General features: G+C 39.1%; 1 protein-coding gene across 1 annotated transcript in view; it reads left to right on the forward strand.

The window, feature by feature from the left end:
- LOC103050722 (uncharacterized) overlaps positions 1-10,249 on the forward strand; it is a 66,163-nt gene extending 55,914 nt beyond the window's left edge. Inside the window, exons 3-4 of the mRNA XM_025169921.2 lie at positions 4,904-5,039; positions 8,884-10,249. Of these exons, the coding sequence (XP_025025689.1) occupies positions 8,899-9,891 (993 nt within the window). The 5' untranslated portion in view covers positions 4,904-5,039; positions 8,884-8,898 and the 3' untranslated portion in view covers positions 9,892-10,249. The remainder of the gene's footprint in view (positions 1-4,903; positions 5,040-8,883) is intronic.
- The last annotated feature ends 4,593 nt before the right edge of the window (positions 10,250-14,842 follow it).

The raw sequence follows: 14,842 nt of genomic DNA on the forward strand, positions 1-14,842 counted from the left end.
TGTCACTATAAAATTTACTTGTATAAAAGGATTTTGGAATCCATGCATTCCTATATTTGATATAATATATCCAAATTTGGTTGTTGATGGCTTGTGGCTGGGTCCAATGTCCTTTATTCTAAATTGGAACACATACTGCTCTGATACAATATGAGACTGAATCATAGATAACTGGTATTTACTGATAATCAATTATCTGTTCTGCCAATTCAGGAATGTAGAAAATACAGCTCAGGGTAGAGGCCTTTCAGCCTTTCTTCTTTTGTTGCATGCTTTTGAGATTTGACAAGATCATATGCTTGGCTGTTAGGTAACAACTAGTCTGGGAATGAAGCAGAAACAGGGTTTACCAACACCCTGAAAGTCAGCCAAAATGTCTAAGAAATTCCATATACCAAAGAGTTCAAGAAATGAGTGAAGATGGGATGCAAACAGGATCCAAGTTATGAGTCAGTCCTAGAAAATTGGGTCCTGTCCTCATTAATCTTCAATGCCTTCTTGCTTCCTCCTCCTCCTCTGAAAATTAATCTTCTAGGTGGGGGCCACCCTATTGTTTTTTTTTAAATTCCTGAACTACCCCATGGATTCTGGCCTCACCCACTGATCAGCCATATCGATTGTCCTGCTAATCCAATAAAAAAAAAAAGAGCTTCCAAAGGAATGGATTAATCAGGCTAAGATCAAATATTTTTGAATATATACAGACAAAGTTCTGTCCTCCCCTTCCATCTTTCCAAAAAACCCTAGACAGACTGTAGGCATAGAAAGAGAAGCCTCAGACCACTGGTTTTGTGGATGCCTTGGGGGACCCAGCAAGATAAAACTCAAACTGAGTGGAGAGAATTTTGCAAATATGGATCCACAGCTAAAAAGGCCATATTTCTTATGTCTGCTTGCCATAACTCAAACCCTGGGGGCACCTCACATGCTGCTTTGACTGATCACATGAATAAAACCACTGATATAATTGGCTATAGCTTTGGAGGAGGAAGTTGAACAGAGGCTTTATCAGTTACACCAGGTGGGTATTGCTGGAAGATAATAGGGTGATTTGTAGTATATTGGCAAAGATTCCTTGAAATAAATGTTAATAGTGTCTGTCTGTAAACACACACACATACACACATGTAAAAAAGGGATGGGCTTTAGTTGCACAGTTGCCAACTTGATTTTTTTGTCCCCCTTCCCCTCACAGATGTCACCGCTGATCTTATACGCACACACACTTGTCCCCACTTTGTCTGGAAAAAAACAGAAACAACCATTGCTGCCTCAATCACTCTTTTCTTCCATCTAGTGGTTGATTATCTTCATTTTTGCAGCCCAGATAGGCTAGCGCTAGCTTTACTATTCCTGAAGTTAGTTGTTGGGCCAGCTTGCTTTGTCAGAGAATTTAGTGCTCTTTGAAAACTAGGCACTTTTGAAGGACTCTAAAACCTGTCTGAATGGTCTATCTGCACCTGCATCCCTGCAGGTCACCCAACTGTGCCATAAACTGAATAGTCTGCAAAGTGTGTCAGATTTTACACATCTGGAAATTGTTGTGCGTTGTTGCTTGCTTAAGAAGGAAAACACAACTTTAAAACAGAACACTTAAGGTTAACTTAAGCTGGTCTTACTTATTCATGGACTGGGGATGAGATGCAGTTGGCACCTATATAGTGTGCCAACATTCCCAAGGTGAGGTCAGTGAAACTAGTTGAATGGCATCACCATGTTCACCTTGTCCGATCTCTGAAAGTTGGATCAGTTCTGTTTAAAACTCAGATAGGAGACCATTATGAAATCCAAAGTCTGTACGTTGGACTGGAAAGTTGACAAAAAACCCAGAAGACAATGGCAAACTACTTCTGTATGGTGGCCAAAAGAACTATATAGCTATAATGGATATTTAATTAATTAATTAATTAATTTGTATGCCACCCATCTCCCCCAATGGGTAACTCTGGGCAATATATATGGATGCATCCAGGAGTCATTAGGATTTAAGTTCAGTTCTAAGGAGACTCTACTGTTTTTCTTTTGTTTTGGACAAACATAACAGATTGTGTTTCTAAACACTGTAAAATAAACTTTTTTTTTAATCCTCATGTCATTGCAAAAGGATGTCAACAAAATGAAAAACAAGGCATGCTGCAAAGCATGTGCCAGGAGAACTACATACATTTCTTAAACAGAATGTCACCGTTTTCTTCCAGGGATTTTGTATATTTCATAATTTTTAGCTCATCATATGATTTCCCAGGAAACAAGTTCCTTGTTTTTCTGCAACTTGTATAAACCCATGTTTATACAAGCCCCAAAATAACAGATTAGAAGTGCACCACCTTTTCCAGGCCAAGGATCATGCATGGCCTTTGCTGAGTTGAAAATAGGAAAAAAGTTAGAAGTGGTTTAATTTTTGTTAAATGGAATTGAAATGAAATTAATTATACTTAATATGTTTGCTTCCCATATATTTAATAACTTCCCACTTCTGGGGGGCAACTTTTAAATAAAGGGGTTATAGATGTCACACCTCATGAGTGATCAGAGAACAGTAAAACAGTCAAGATGGTGGCCATGGAAATGCAATTGAAGCTCCACCTGGTTTTTATGTGCAACATGGAACCAACATTTGTGGGTAGCAACATGGAGAATAACAGACCTTATCTGTGACAACCAATACAAAAAGGAACAAAACAAACTTTCCAATAGATACAGAAGCTCTGCTAAGCAACAGCTTTAACTTCTCCCAGCCTGTAACTATCAACAGGTTGGAGCCTGCTTTAAATCAGCATCACCTTCTTACACTATATAAGAACATCCAAAGCTTGGAGGAGTTTCATCCTATGCAAGAACCTTTTTCATGCATCCCTCTCTACATGGCCAGCTTGTCCCAGTGTAAGCAGGCTGGCCCATGAAATGGTGAGTATTCCTTCTCTGGAGGTCTTCAAACAGAGGCTAGATGGTCATCTATCAGAAATGTTCTAGTAGATCCTGCAGTAAACAGGGAGGTGGACTAGATTACTTCCAAGATCCTATTCAATTCTATGGTGCTATGATTCCATGAGGAAGGGCCACTAACCAATTCTCAAGGGAAGTTGCCCCACATCAAGTCTTCCTCTACCTGTCCTCAGTGTACAAGGAAGACAACATCTAGCATGTTTTCCTGCTACACATCAAAAGTATTATTTTCCAACTTGTTCTGGCACAAGTGCCTCACCTGCTGCATTTATTTCATCATAGGAAACCCCTCTGATCACCAGTTACTGGTTTCCAGGCCCATTTTGTCCTGGGCTGCTGGACCTCTGAACAGCCCTTGACCCATGGAATCTTTTTTCTTCCCAGTCTACCTTTTGACTGAAAAATGTTCTTTCCCCTTTCCAGCCCAAGTGAAAAGCAGGAATTTCTTAAACTGGCTTCACTTCTAGCCAGTTTATGCAAGTGAGTCAACTAGTTTAAGACCAGAGAAGGAAAAGCTGTAAGACTGGTTTAACAATAAAGAACAACCTCTTCCATGGCACGGAGCCAGTAAGTAATCTGGGGTTTTTCCTGGACTCGCGACTCCTGCTTGAGGAGCAGGTAGCAGTCATAGCCAGAAGGGCCTTTGCACAACTGTGGGTTGTGCGCCAGTTATGCCCTTTCCTGGACCAACAGGCCCTGTTCACAGTCACGCACGCCCTAGTCACCTCTTGTCTTGAGTACTATAGTGCACTCTACATGGGGCTGCCCTTGAAAAGCATCCAGAAGCTTCAGTTGGTTCAGAATGCAGTGGCCTGCATAGTTTTGTGCAAGTCTAGATTTGCATACATGTCACCTCTCTTGTGGGAGCTGCATTGGCTGCTGATTTGCTTCCAGGTCCAATTCAAGGTGCCAGTTATCACCTTTAAAGCCCTACATGGCTTGGGGGCCAGGTTATTTGAAGGACCGCCTTTCCCAGTTTCACCCGCCAGATCGGGGAGGCAGGGTATATTATGGCTCCCGCCTATTAAGGAGGTCCATCTAGTAGGACTGAGAAGATTGGCCTTCTCTGTGGTGGCTCCCTCCCTGTGCAGCATCTTCCCCGCAGAGATAAGACTGGCCCCCACCTTGATGCTTTACCACAAGGCCCTGAAGACATGGTTTTGCCAGTGGGCCTGGGGATCCCAAGTCGATATGGAGCCCATCAAATGGCTAGTGTAAATGTGTTGTTGTTGCCAAGGGATTGGGAGGTTATAGTGGGTTTTGTATTTGGGATTTTTATTCCTGTAAGCCACCCGGAGTCACCATGAGTGAGTTGGGCAGCCATATAAATTGCTTAAATAAATAAAGAAGATAAATAAGTCATATAAATTGCTTAAATAAATAAAAAAATAAAATAAATGAAACTATTGCATTTGGCATCAAAGCTATAGGATATACCATTTCATCTTCATGTGCCACACAAAATGAGGGTGCAGTCATTATATACAGTCCCAATCCTGAATTCACTCTGTGTGGCTCCACAGTGAGCCAAAATGGCACGATCCATCCATAAAAAGAAGAGTATAGGTATGTGGAGTCAGATCTAAGAAAATCTGAATTAGTTTGTTTTTGACAGCTATTCATCTCAAGGACCACTTTTCACTAAATTAGGTCTGACATCAAATGTCAGGTATCAGATGGAAATCTGATCACTGTGTTTCAATCTAAGGGGAGGAGAAGTAAATTGGTTGGGATATCCAACAGCAATGACAGTGAGATTGATTTAGAAGTATGGATGTTCACGATTATAGCCATAGCTGACTTCCCTGATCTCTCTCCATACTTGCCTTCCGTTCAAAATAAGTTTCGTTTTCCCCCTCAGTGAGCCGAATTGCATTTTGATATTGAAATAAGCAGAATAGAGGGAAAAAGATCCTTTCATTTTTCACTTCTCTCCCCCCTCCCTTTTCTCCCCTAGCTTTAAAACAGGAAGACTTTCGTCAGCGTATAAAGAGCAAAAAGCATATTCACCCCTCATTGCTCCTGAGGTTTCAGGGGAGACGCAGAGCAAGGGACAGAGTGAGAGAACAAGGAGTGCTTTATTGGAAAAAGGAGTAAGTAACTGAAATCCCTGGTGTAAAGTTCTCTGAATTCAGTAATTTGGTTGCAAAGAATTAATAAAACCGGGGCAGAAGAACATTTCATGTTCCATTATTTGTGCTCATGTCCAAGTACTATTTTGGTTAAAAGTTCAGTGAGAGATGGGTGAGATTTTTTTTTTTTTAATTTTGAAGATTATTTGATTTTAGTTTATTTTAATTTTTGTAGTCTTGGGTTTGTCTGCACAGGTAGATGATGGGAGTCAACTGGAACTGTGATCCTAAGTATCCGTACTTGGAATTAAGTCCTCTTGACATCAGTTTAGTTTACTTTTGAGTAAAGGTAATAATTATTGGGGACTCAGCTGTAAATGAGCACTATATATTGCTTTTTTTTTTTTTTTTAGTCTTAGGACATCATGGTTTCTAGAATCATTCTATTCCCACAGCTCTGAATTTATTTCTAATGCTGCTTCCCCACCTCACCCATTGTATTCAGTGAGATATCTTTGATGGGAAATATCCATTATGAAGTGTGTGTGTGGATTCTAGAAACTATAATGTCCCCAATACTCCCTTTACTCAAAAGTGAACTAAACTGATGTCAAGAGGACTTAATTATGTATGGATACACAGTTCCAGTTGACTCCCGTCATCTCCCTGTCCAGACAAACCCAAGACTACAAAAATTAAAACAAACTAAAATCATAAATTGATGGGAAATATCCATTATGAATTTGAATGCTTACCCCCAAGATTGGGGGCGGGTGAATTTGAATTTTAAAAGGGTTGTTAACTCATTTAAATTTAAAAGCCCCTATATTGGAACCTTTCCTCTTTCTATGAACAGATAATATTATTTTAAAATATGTTTGTCAAGTGCTAGAAACCACTTTATTGCCTGAAAAAAACAAAGCCTATTTGTCTATTTGTATGGCTATTTGTATGGTCTATTTGTATGGCTTGCCAGCTACCAATCTATTAATGCAGATACATATTTGAATGGAGAATTTGTATCAGGCTAATACACACTGAACAATATTGGGTGCTACCAATACAGGGGGACTACATGGGAATACTGGTCAGGGAATGGTACGAATTATAAAATGGACATTTGGACCATTTTGACTTGAATGTAGAAGATACAGGTTAAATTGAAGACACCGAGCAAACACAATTTACAGTATCTCCTCATCTATAAAATTGGGATTACATCAATCTACATTTCAATATTACCATGAGAAGGAATTAGCTAAGATTTATAAAAACATTTGTAATTTAGTGCAATCCCAGTACAGAGAAAGCTTTTTCTTTTTAAAGTGAGTATTTTCTTAAGTTACAAGCTTTCTTTAATGTTATTTTTTTTCCTTCCTAGCATTTTTACCACAGGTGGAGGGTCTGCTTTTTTTTTTCCAGATTAACTGAATGTTGACCCATTGGTTGCGACAGGAATCCAGCTTGTCATCCGAGCCTGACTTCGTGGGCTGAGAGCGGGTGACTGGCCCAAAGTCACCCAGCCACCTTTCATGCCTAAGATGGGACTAGAAATCACAGTCTCCTGGTTTCTAGCCTGGTGCCTTAACCACTAGACCATTAACTTTAACTAGACCATTAACTTTCTTTAATATTAATGTTTAGGGTAAACTCAGAACATGAGGGACTGAGTAGGAGAAATGTATCTGAGAATGTAATTTCCAACATATGGATGATAGCTATCCTAGCTTTCAGAATTGCATCTGGGATGAAGAAAGAGGGGTTATTGATTCTGTTTATGAGTTTTTCTGTTTGTAAGTTTTTTATATAAGCCTATTCCTTATCCTTCTTGCTTGTGCTGTAAATCCTGATGCCCCACTTCACTAACTAATGGAGTATGTGAAGGCATGCTCAGTTTACAAATAAGCTTAGGGACTTTTTAGATATTTTATTTCTTCCCCCAGATCAAAACCTAGTAGTTATTAAGTTTTTGAAGGCAGCCCAGGTATGAAGTGTGTGTGTTGTGAAGAAACTGAATTGTTATAGCACTCAGATTATTTTGTCTCTGAGAAAACATGATTTTGTCCCCAGTTTGTCATCTCTCAGTTAGACTACTGTAATTGACTTTACATGGGGCTGCCCAGTTGCTCACCAGCATTAAGTGTTTCAGTAGGATAATACCTACTATGCTGATGGAGCTACACTGATTGCCTGTAGGCTTTTGGGCCCAATTCAAGGTTTGGGTGATCTTCTACTATAACTTCACCAAGTAGAATCTGCACACCCTCCACAGTCTAGCATAGAGAAGGACTTAGCATAGAACTGCATTCACAGGATCATGCTAGGAGGACAGATGTGCCACTACCTTGAGGATCTTCAAAAAATGGTTAAGGCAGTTTTGTTTCAACAGCCATTTAGTTAGAAAGATGTCCTAAGGGCAGCAATATTTTTGTTTTATTCATTAATTGGTTTTTGTGTTTCATGTATGTCATTGTTTTTATATATTATAAACCACCTAGAATTGCAAGGCATTAGTCAGCATACAAGTGTGGGTAAACAAACAAACAAGTACATAAATACATTTGTGCAGCTTTCCTATTTTATATATTATAAGCAAGTTGGGTGCAAAAATATAGATTCTTGCTGGATTGTGACTGACTCTATCAATATCTCTCTATCTCTCTATCGCTCTATCTATCGCTACCACCAAACTGCTACTGAATGACAACCAGTAGCTGTACATTTGGGGGTAATTTAAAAATCTTTGAAGTTTTTGATGACAAGCTCTTTAGTACAAGATAATTCCATAGTCTTTTCTAGAAAGATAATTAGCTTTTTTTTCCTTTTCCCCTAAGGGGCTGTAATTGATTGCCCCTTAATTGGTTTTTCACTATTTGTACAATTATCTTCTTTGTCTTTATGCTATTAATTCTGGGACCAGTAATAGACTTTGACTGGTGAGTAAAGAACACCAGGCTAGTGTAGGTCAGCTTTGTTTAAGTGGCTACTTTGGGAACCAGATATCTGGGCCAACAAAATTCCACACTAAATTGTAAATTTGAAATCTGTAGAAAAATGGCCAGGCCAGGTCATTTTTCCATTTGCTTTCTTCTGTATGATGTTGCATGGTCTCATAGCCATTTTAAGATGTATTAGGAAAGGTGCTTCTACTCTTCAAAGAGATAGTAGATGAACTACCATCAGACCAACAAGATTTTTAAAAGTTAAAGGGAAAAAGCTCCCTGAGCTACCATATATATATTTTAGAGCAGTGTTTTTCAATCTTGGGAACTTTAAGATGGGTGGACTTCAACTCCCAGAATTCCCCAGCCAGCTGTTTTAGAGAATAAGTACAACTCCTGTCCACCCTCTCTGAAGGTTATTTTCCCCCTAGGGAAGAGCAAATACTAGCAGAAAGATACCTGAGTGCAAGTAATACATTGCATGTAGCTGGTTCATAGTCATAACACCCATTCATTAATATTTTGGAACAGCATTTTAAATCTTTAGATGTTGTTGATTTGGGTTACAGTTCCATCTTTAATAGTCAGATATGATAAGAGTTTTGTTTCAGTCATATGGGGAGTCCTAAGGTTAGAAAAGTATTCTGAGACTTTTTGGTTACAATGACACCTCAGATTTCCATGGCCTAGAAATGCAAGGTTTGCCACTCACAAAAGAGTGAAATTCAGGGAAAGACATTGGAAAATCAGATAGAAGGTGTGGTTATGTCACTTTCTAATGACTTCCCTTAATGAAAGAAACACATTACAGGGCATATTATGATTCCATGAGGAGTCAGAATTCGGGACAGCAAGGTATGACAGCTGTGAAGCAAAACCATAGAAACAAAGCTAGCAGAACAATTTGTTTTTTTTCATTTCAGGAACTCAAGAAGACCATGATGGAATTTTCTGTAGCTCTGATTGTATTCTTCTCCTTTATATCTTCCCCCTACTCCCAACTTGTTCATTACTCAAGCTCGGGGAGAATATGTGAAGGTACTTGTGGGTATCATGGTTATAAGTACACTTGGTGCCAGGAAAAGGATGGCAAATGGGGTTACTGTTCCTTAGAAGAAGGCCTGGCTGCTTCTGGTCAGACATGTTATACAGCTTGTGAACTCTGGGGAGGCTCCTATTACTATTGTCACTTCAGGAGTGGAGGATGGCATTACTGTGGCTTGCTACAGCAGCGGAATTTCTTGGAATATTCACTGGAAAACAACTTGTGTATGAAAAGTTGCCGAGTATCCAAAACATATTTCCAATGTGAGACTGCCTTTGGTCCTGAACACTGCTCTCCATTCCAAGATGTTACTCCCACAGGCTTGCCCTGCCACAAAAACTATCAATGTGCCAGATATGGTTGGTCAGCTTATCGCTGTCATACAGGCAAGAGAGAAGACGAGTGGGATTCCTGTAGACCGAACAACAAGGATGGGTGTGCATGGATGGCTTCTGACACAAATTCTTCTCAGACAGAGATTTGTACACTTGCTTATTCCCAAAACAAAAGAAAGCTCATTTTCCGCAGAGAAAGACAGGTGGAAGGACTCCCTCCTACAAAAGAGCAATTCAAAGATGCTATTCATCTTATTGATAGCATAGCTTCCATCAGAAACTTCCCTGATTCTGACGCTCTGTCAAAAGTGAATTTCTACAAGCAAAAAAGTATCTTATGTAATGGCTTCAATTATACCAATGTGGAACTGTGGCATGGCAACTTCACAAATAACCCTTTAGCACATGTCATCTTTTCAGAGATCCTGAGCGTGGTTGAGGTGTTGCGTTTAGCATTTTACACCAGCCTCCATAGTACCTTTTATTCACCTGCCTATACCATTGTTGTATCAGTTGATAAACCAATGTTATGTTCCACTTACTACCAGTAACTTATCCATCCAACTTGTTTGTACTGATATATTATTTCTTTCTATTATATCTGCTTTGGGTCAGCCTGATATTATTGCTTCTTATTATATTATAAGCAATACCCGGTTGACTTTTAATAACAATCACATTTTCATAGAATTAATGCTAATAAATATCATTGTAGATGACATTGTATCTGTTAGATTTTGCTGCATGTGTATATTCTTTGTAATCTCCCATAATTATATGAGGTATTCTATGAAATTAATAAAATACACTCTTGAAATATTATATAGTGGCACCTGGGAAATTTTAAAGATTTTAAAGGTCTGTAATTCCATATAGAAGAAGTCTGAGATACCTTTCTTAAAAATAAATCCACGCTGTTTGGTGCTTTTGAAAAAATCATCACCTCCAATGTTTTCCTTCTGAGATCTTCCCCTGTAAGGAAGTCAAAGCTAAACACTACCCAGAGAACCGATTATTTGCCAGTGACTACCTAGGCCAAAAAGACCAATCCTTCTTCCCTGCAGGAATCCAAATTAAAGCATTATGATAGATAGCTATCCAGTATTTGCCTGACCATATCCAGGAAAAGAAAGCCCACCACCTCCCTAAAGTGCTCACTGATTTCCTTATGATTATCTACTGTTTTTACCCTTTTTGTATACTGTAACTTGCAAGCCTGTATGTCTTTATGTGGCAGACAGTATTCCTTTGTCCTTCTCTTTTCCAAATGGATAGGCAAATGGTATGGGAAGCTAGAGAATTTAACAGGATCCTTGAAGCAAAATAAAATACAAATTTCATAGCAAAGAGAAAAGCTAGGAAATCCATGTCGTTTTCTTGGGAGGAACATGGAAGTGGTTTGCTATTGCCTTAGTCTTGAATATTTTTTTTTAAACTTCTCAGTCTAGTCTACAGCTTTGGATTTCTGGTGGTCTCTTAACCAAGCATTAAGCAGGTTCAACTCAGCCAAGATCAGTTAGGCAACCTGCTGAGACCACAGAGAAGAAGAATGGGCATTTTTCCTGTAGAATGGCCTTCACTAATGCCTTTCTCAAACCTGTTGCTCTCAGACATGTTAAATGGGAACCTTAGATATTTCTGTTCTTACAAATCTGGAAGGTGCCAGGCCTGAGAAGTCTACTATAGAATCAAGAGGAAGATATTAATAGGTGAAGGGGAATCTTGCAGCCAGGGATAACTAAGGATATTTGACATAAATATCAACAAGTAGTATCTGGGAAAATGCAGGACAGGAATTGAAGTTCTAAAGACTCCGATCGCTGAAACAAACTGCCATACAGAAATTATAAAACATCCTGAAAAGATCATGCTACATTGTAGGGCTATGTTGGCAACTAACATTATTTTGATACAAAATTAATTGCTTGAACTTCACCTGAATAATCTGAGGTCTCAAGGGTGTCTGGAAGGAATGGTAAAAAAAATTAAGATGGTGGCCATGCTGGTTCAATCAAAGCTTCATCTGTTTTTTAGGTGTGATGCACATTAAAAAACAGTTGAAGCTTTGATTGGACCATTGTGGCCACCAACTTGACTTTTCTGACCACACCCTGTGGATGCCCTTGTAAGGTCCATTCAGGGAAGGGCTCCACAAAGAAATGCAGCACTTGGGAAGGCAAAGTTATGGCTGTGAAATAAGTTTCTGAATCACAGGGTAAACCTTGCATTCAAACATATTGCTTAAAACATTATAGCTTTTTAAATATACTTGTGTGGAGTACACCAAAACATTTTTGAATTCACCAGAGTTTGGAATAATAGACTTCAATTTTGATGAATCAGAATATATGTCAACATATCAGCACTTGCTGCCCAGTTCATCATTTACCAGCATTCTCACATTGGCCTGCAGCTCCTGAGCCATTTTTGTAGCCTCCAGGGTGCCAGCTAGCAACCACTTTTTCATGTCACAACTGCTGGGAACTTGTCGCCCAGCTTTCCATGAGTTCTAGAGTTCTTCTAATGCTTTCAGTTTCAGAATAGCCACAAAGTATTAAAATAATAACCATTGGAAAGCTTGTGCGAGGGGAAAACACAGAAAAGAACCCCTTTGCCTAACCACATTTACATTATTCAGCCTGCTCACTGTACTTCTCAACATAGGATAAAAACAAAAAAAGCAAGAAAAGGGAGGGAGAGGGAGAGGGGAGGAAAGGAAAGGAAAGGAAAGGAAAGGAAAGGAAAGGAAAGGAAAGGAAAGGAAAGGAAAGGAAAGGAAAGGAAAGGAAAGGAAAGGAAAGGAAAGGAAAGGAAAGGAAAGACTCCACAGTGATGGCCTGGTGTTCTGTCCAAGTTGCACTTTCCATGCCCTGAATGGGTGGATTCCTGTGCTTCTTTAATCCTCTCTCTCCCCCTGGGAATGCAAGCACCAATCACTTTCTTTCTATGTGGGGGAGGGGGGAACATGTCTTGAAGGACATGTGGAGGACATGTGGTTACAGTAGACAGACTTCTTGTATGAGCCCCCTACCATTGACTCCCCCTTGTACTGCACTGCTAGATGGGTTCCAGAAAAGAAAAGCAAGTACCACTGTATTACAACATATTGGAAAAACAAAACTAAACCTCCACCTTTCACTAGTCCATTGGTGAATGTGAGAATGTGTTTAAAAAAGGTCCAGTTTTACCAGTGTGGCAAACCAGGATAAAATGGCGGTGGAGGGTAGTAACCAGTGATGGAGAAGCATAGTATCACATGAGTGATCACAGGTTTGAAAATACTACTTTTGATGCATGGAGGAAAAAGATAGGCCAAGGTTGCCTCCCTGGTGGGTTGGAGATGGATAGAAGCAACATCATGGCTTCCTGCCTCAAGAACATGTTAGTGGCCTACACTTGTGCTAGGGTCCTATAGATCAGCCCTAGGAGAGAGATGTATAAACAAGGTCCTAGCAGATCCATGCAGCTTTTCCAAGCTTTGGCTGCCTTTAGGTATTATAAGAAGAGTTAAGGTTATCTTGTTTTAAGGCAGGGCTCCAGCAACAGGCTGGGAGGAGTTAAAGTTGCTGCTCAGCAGAATTGCTGCAGCTACTGCAGTGTTTCTCAAACTTGGCAACTTTAAGATGTGTGGACTTCAACTCCCAGAATTCCCCAGCCATAAGTCCACACATCTTAAAGTTACGAAGTTTGAGAAACACTGAGCTAGTGGATGCAGGCAAATTTTGTTTTGTTCATTTTTGCATGGGCTGCCATGGATAAACTCAGTTATTTTCTGTGTTGCTATCAAGAAATGTTTCTTCATAGACTTTACAGTTTCCTGCTATCTCATGTACGATCTATTCAATAGGTGTGATATCCCAAACCTCTCCAAAAGTTGCCACCACATTGTCATTTTTAATGGGCCAAAAACGGGATGTTTAATTAATTAAAAGATTTATATGGCTGTCAATCTTGTGGAACACAACTCTGGGCAGCTTGCAACAATAATAAAACAATAATAAAAATCAAAACTTGGCACCTTAACCAGCATTCTTCAGTTCATCCAACAGTACAGTTCCTAAGTTATCCCAATGCTTGGAAGAAGAGCTAGCTCTTTACAGCTTTCCAGAACGCTAAAAGGGTTTAATTATAATTCTGCTGTTGTTAATTCTCAAGGAGGAATGCCTAGCCTCAAATCGCCAACTGACATAAAATAGAACAGAAAGCTTTGTCCTTGATTATCACCCAAGAACTAAGGAAAATCAGAAGATAGTCTACTGGAACTTGCTAGGTCTTTTCATAGAACAAGAATTCATGAATTTCTGGAGGAAGATCATTATTGCTGAATAATCTCAGTTTATATCAGTAATATAGGTATCTTAGAATGATTTTACACGACTGCTGGTAATTTAATGGGTATATGCATCTTAATAAATAATTTATGTCTCCTTCACAGGACTTTAGTTGCATATTATAGTGGACTGAGAATATTGCATTAGGACAACTGAATCATAATTACTCTTAAGTAACTTTTCACAGTGATTTAAAATGGATTCTTACTTAACTAACTTGCTCAGGATTCAGTCCAAGGTCTGTTGTTTGGGTTGTATTTAAGGATACAGGGCACATTTAATTCTTTGTCTTAATAGAACATTCACTGTTCATAGAAGTTACACCAATTTCTACAATTTACTATATAGTACTATATACTATATTTTCTTTTTAAAAACCTTGCTTTTTGAAAAAAAAATAGCTTTGATTTTTTTCCCCCCACTGTGACAAAACTGTATGTGTGCTTTGACAGACAGTGGGTAAAATCTCATTCCTGATGACTCATAACAGTGCTTTGCAATTTAATATGTTTTCTTTCTCATAACAATGTCATTTTGACCAGGAAGGAAACCTCTTAGCAGCAGCCAGTTGTTTCCCAATCATCTAAAAAGAAATTTTCCAAGTTTATTCTACGTGGCAGGTTCTGGTCAGTGTTTTGATCCCATAATAACAGCAAAATGTTATGAGTATTTTGCTTTATTTCACCTTTTTCCCTCATGAAGACATTATCTATCTCCAAAATTAAAGATCACAATTATAATCAATCTAATTTTGGAAGCCCATTTTCAACCACTAACACAATAAAATCCAGAATCAACAATTATGCAGTTAAACATAATTCTACATTTCCCCTTAGTGCTGATTTCTGGATGCAAATCCTCCCTGAAACTTAGAGCTGTGGAGAAGACATATTCCTCTTCCCTCTTTGGCAAATATGGGTTTTGAGGGAAGGGGAAAACCTCCTATTTAAGAGAGACATGGTATTATCTGAGTATTGCAAAGTTTTGTTCTGAGAGGGATACCAGAGAGAAGTTAATTGAAAAGGCCAGAGGCCTAGTTTTGCTACTTCACTGTGGGCATGAGATGGGGGGCTGCTGTGATTACAATCACTACAGCAAAATCATGTTCAATGGCATCTGAAGGATCTTGCTACCTTCATCAGAATAAACCCCCCCCCCCAGCATTATGGCA

This window comes from Python bivittatus, unplaced genomic scaffold, assembly GCF_059951505.1.
Source record: "Python bivittatus isolate LINGU-HERP-01145 unplaced genomic scaffold, Pbiv_v1 ctg000610_np1212, whole genome shotgun sequence".
Classification (NCBI taxonomy): Eukaryota; Metazoa; Chordata; class Lepidosauria; order Squamata; family Pythonidae; genus Python; species Python bivittatus.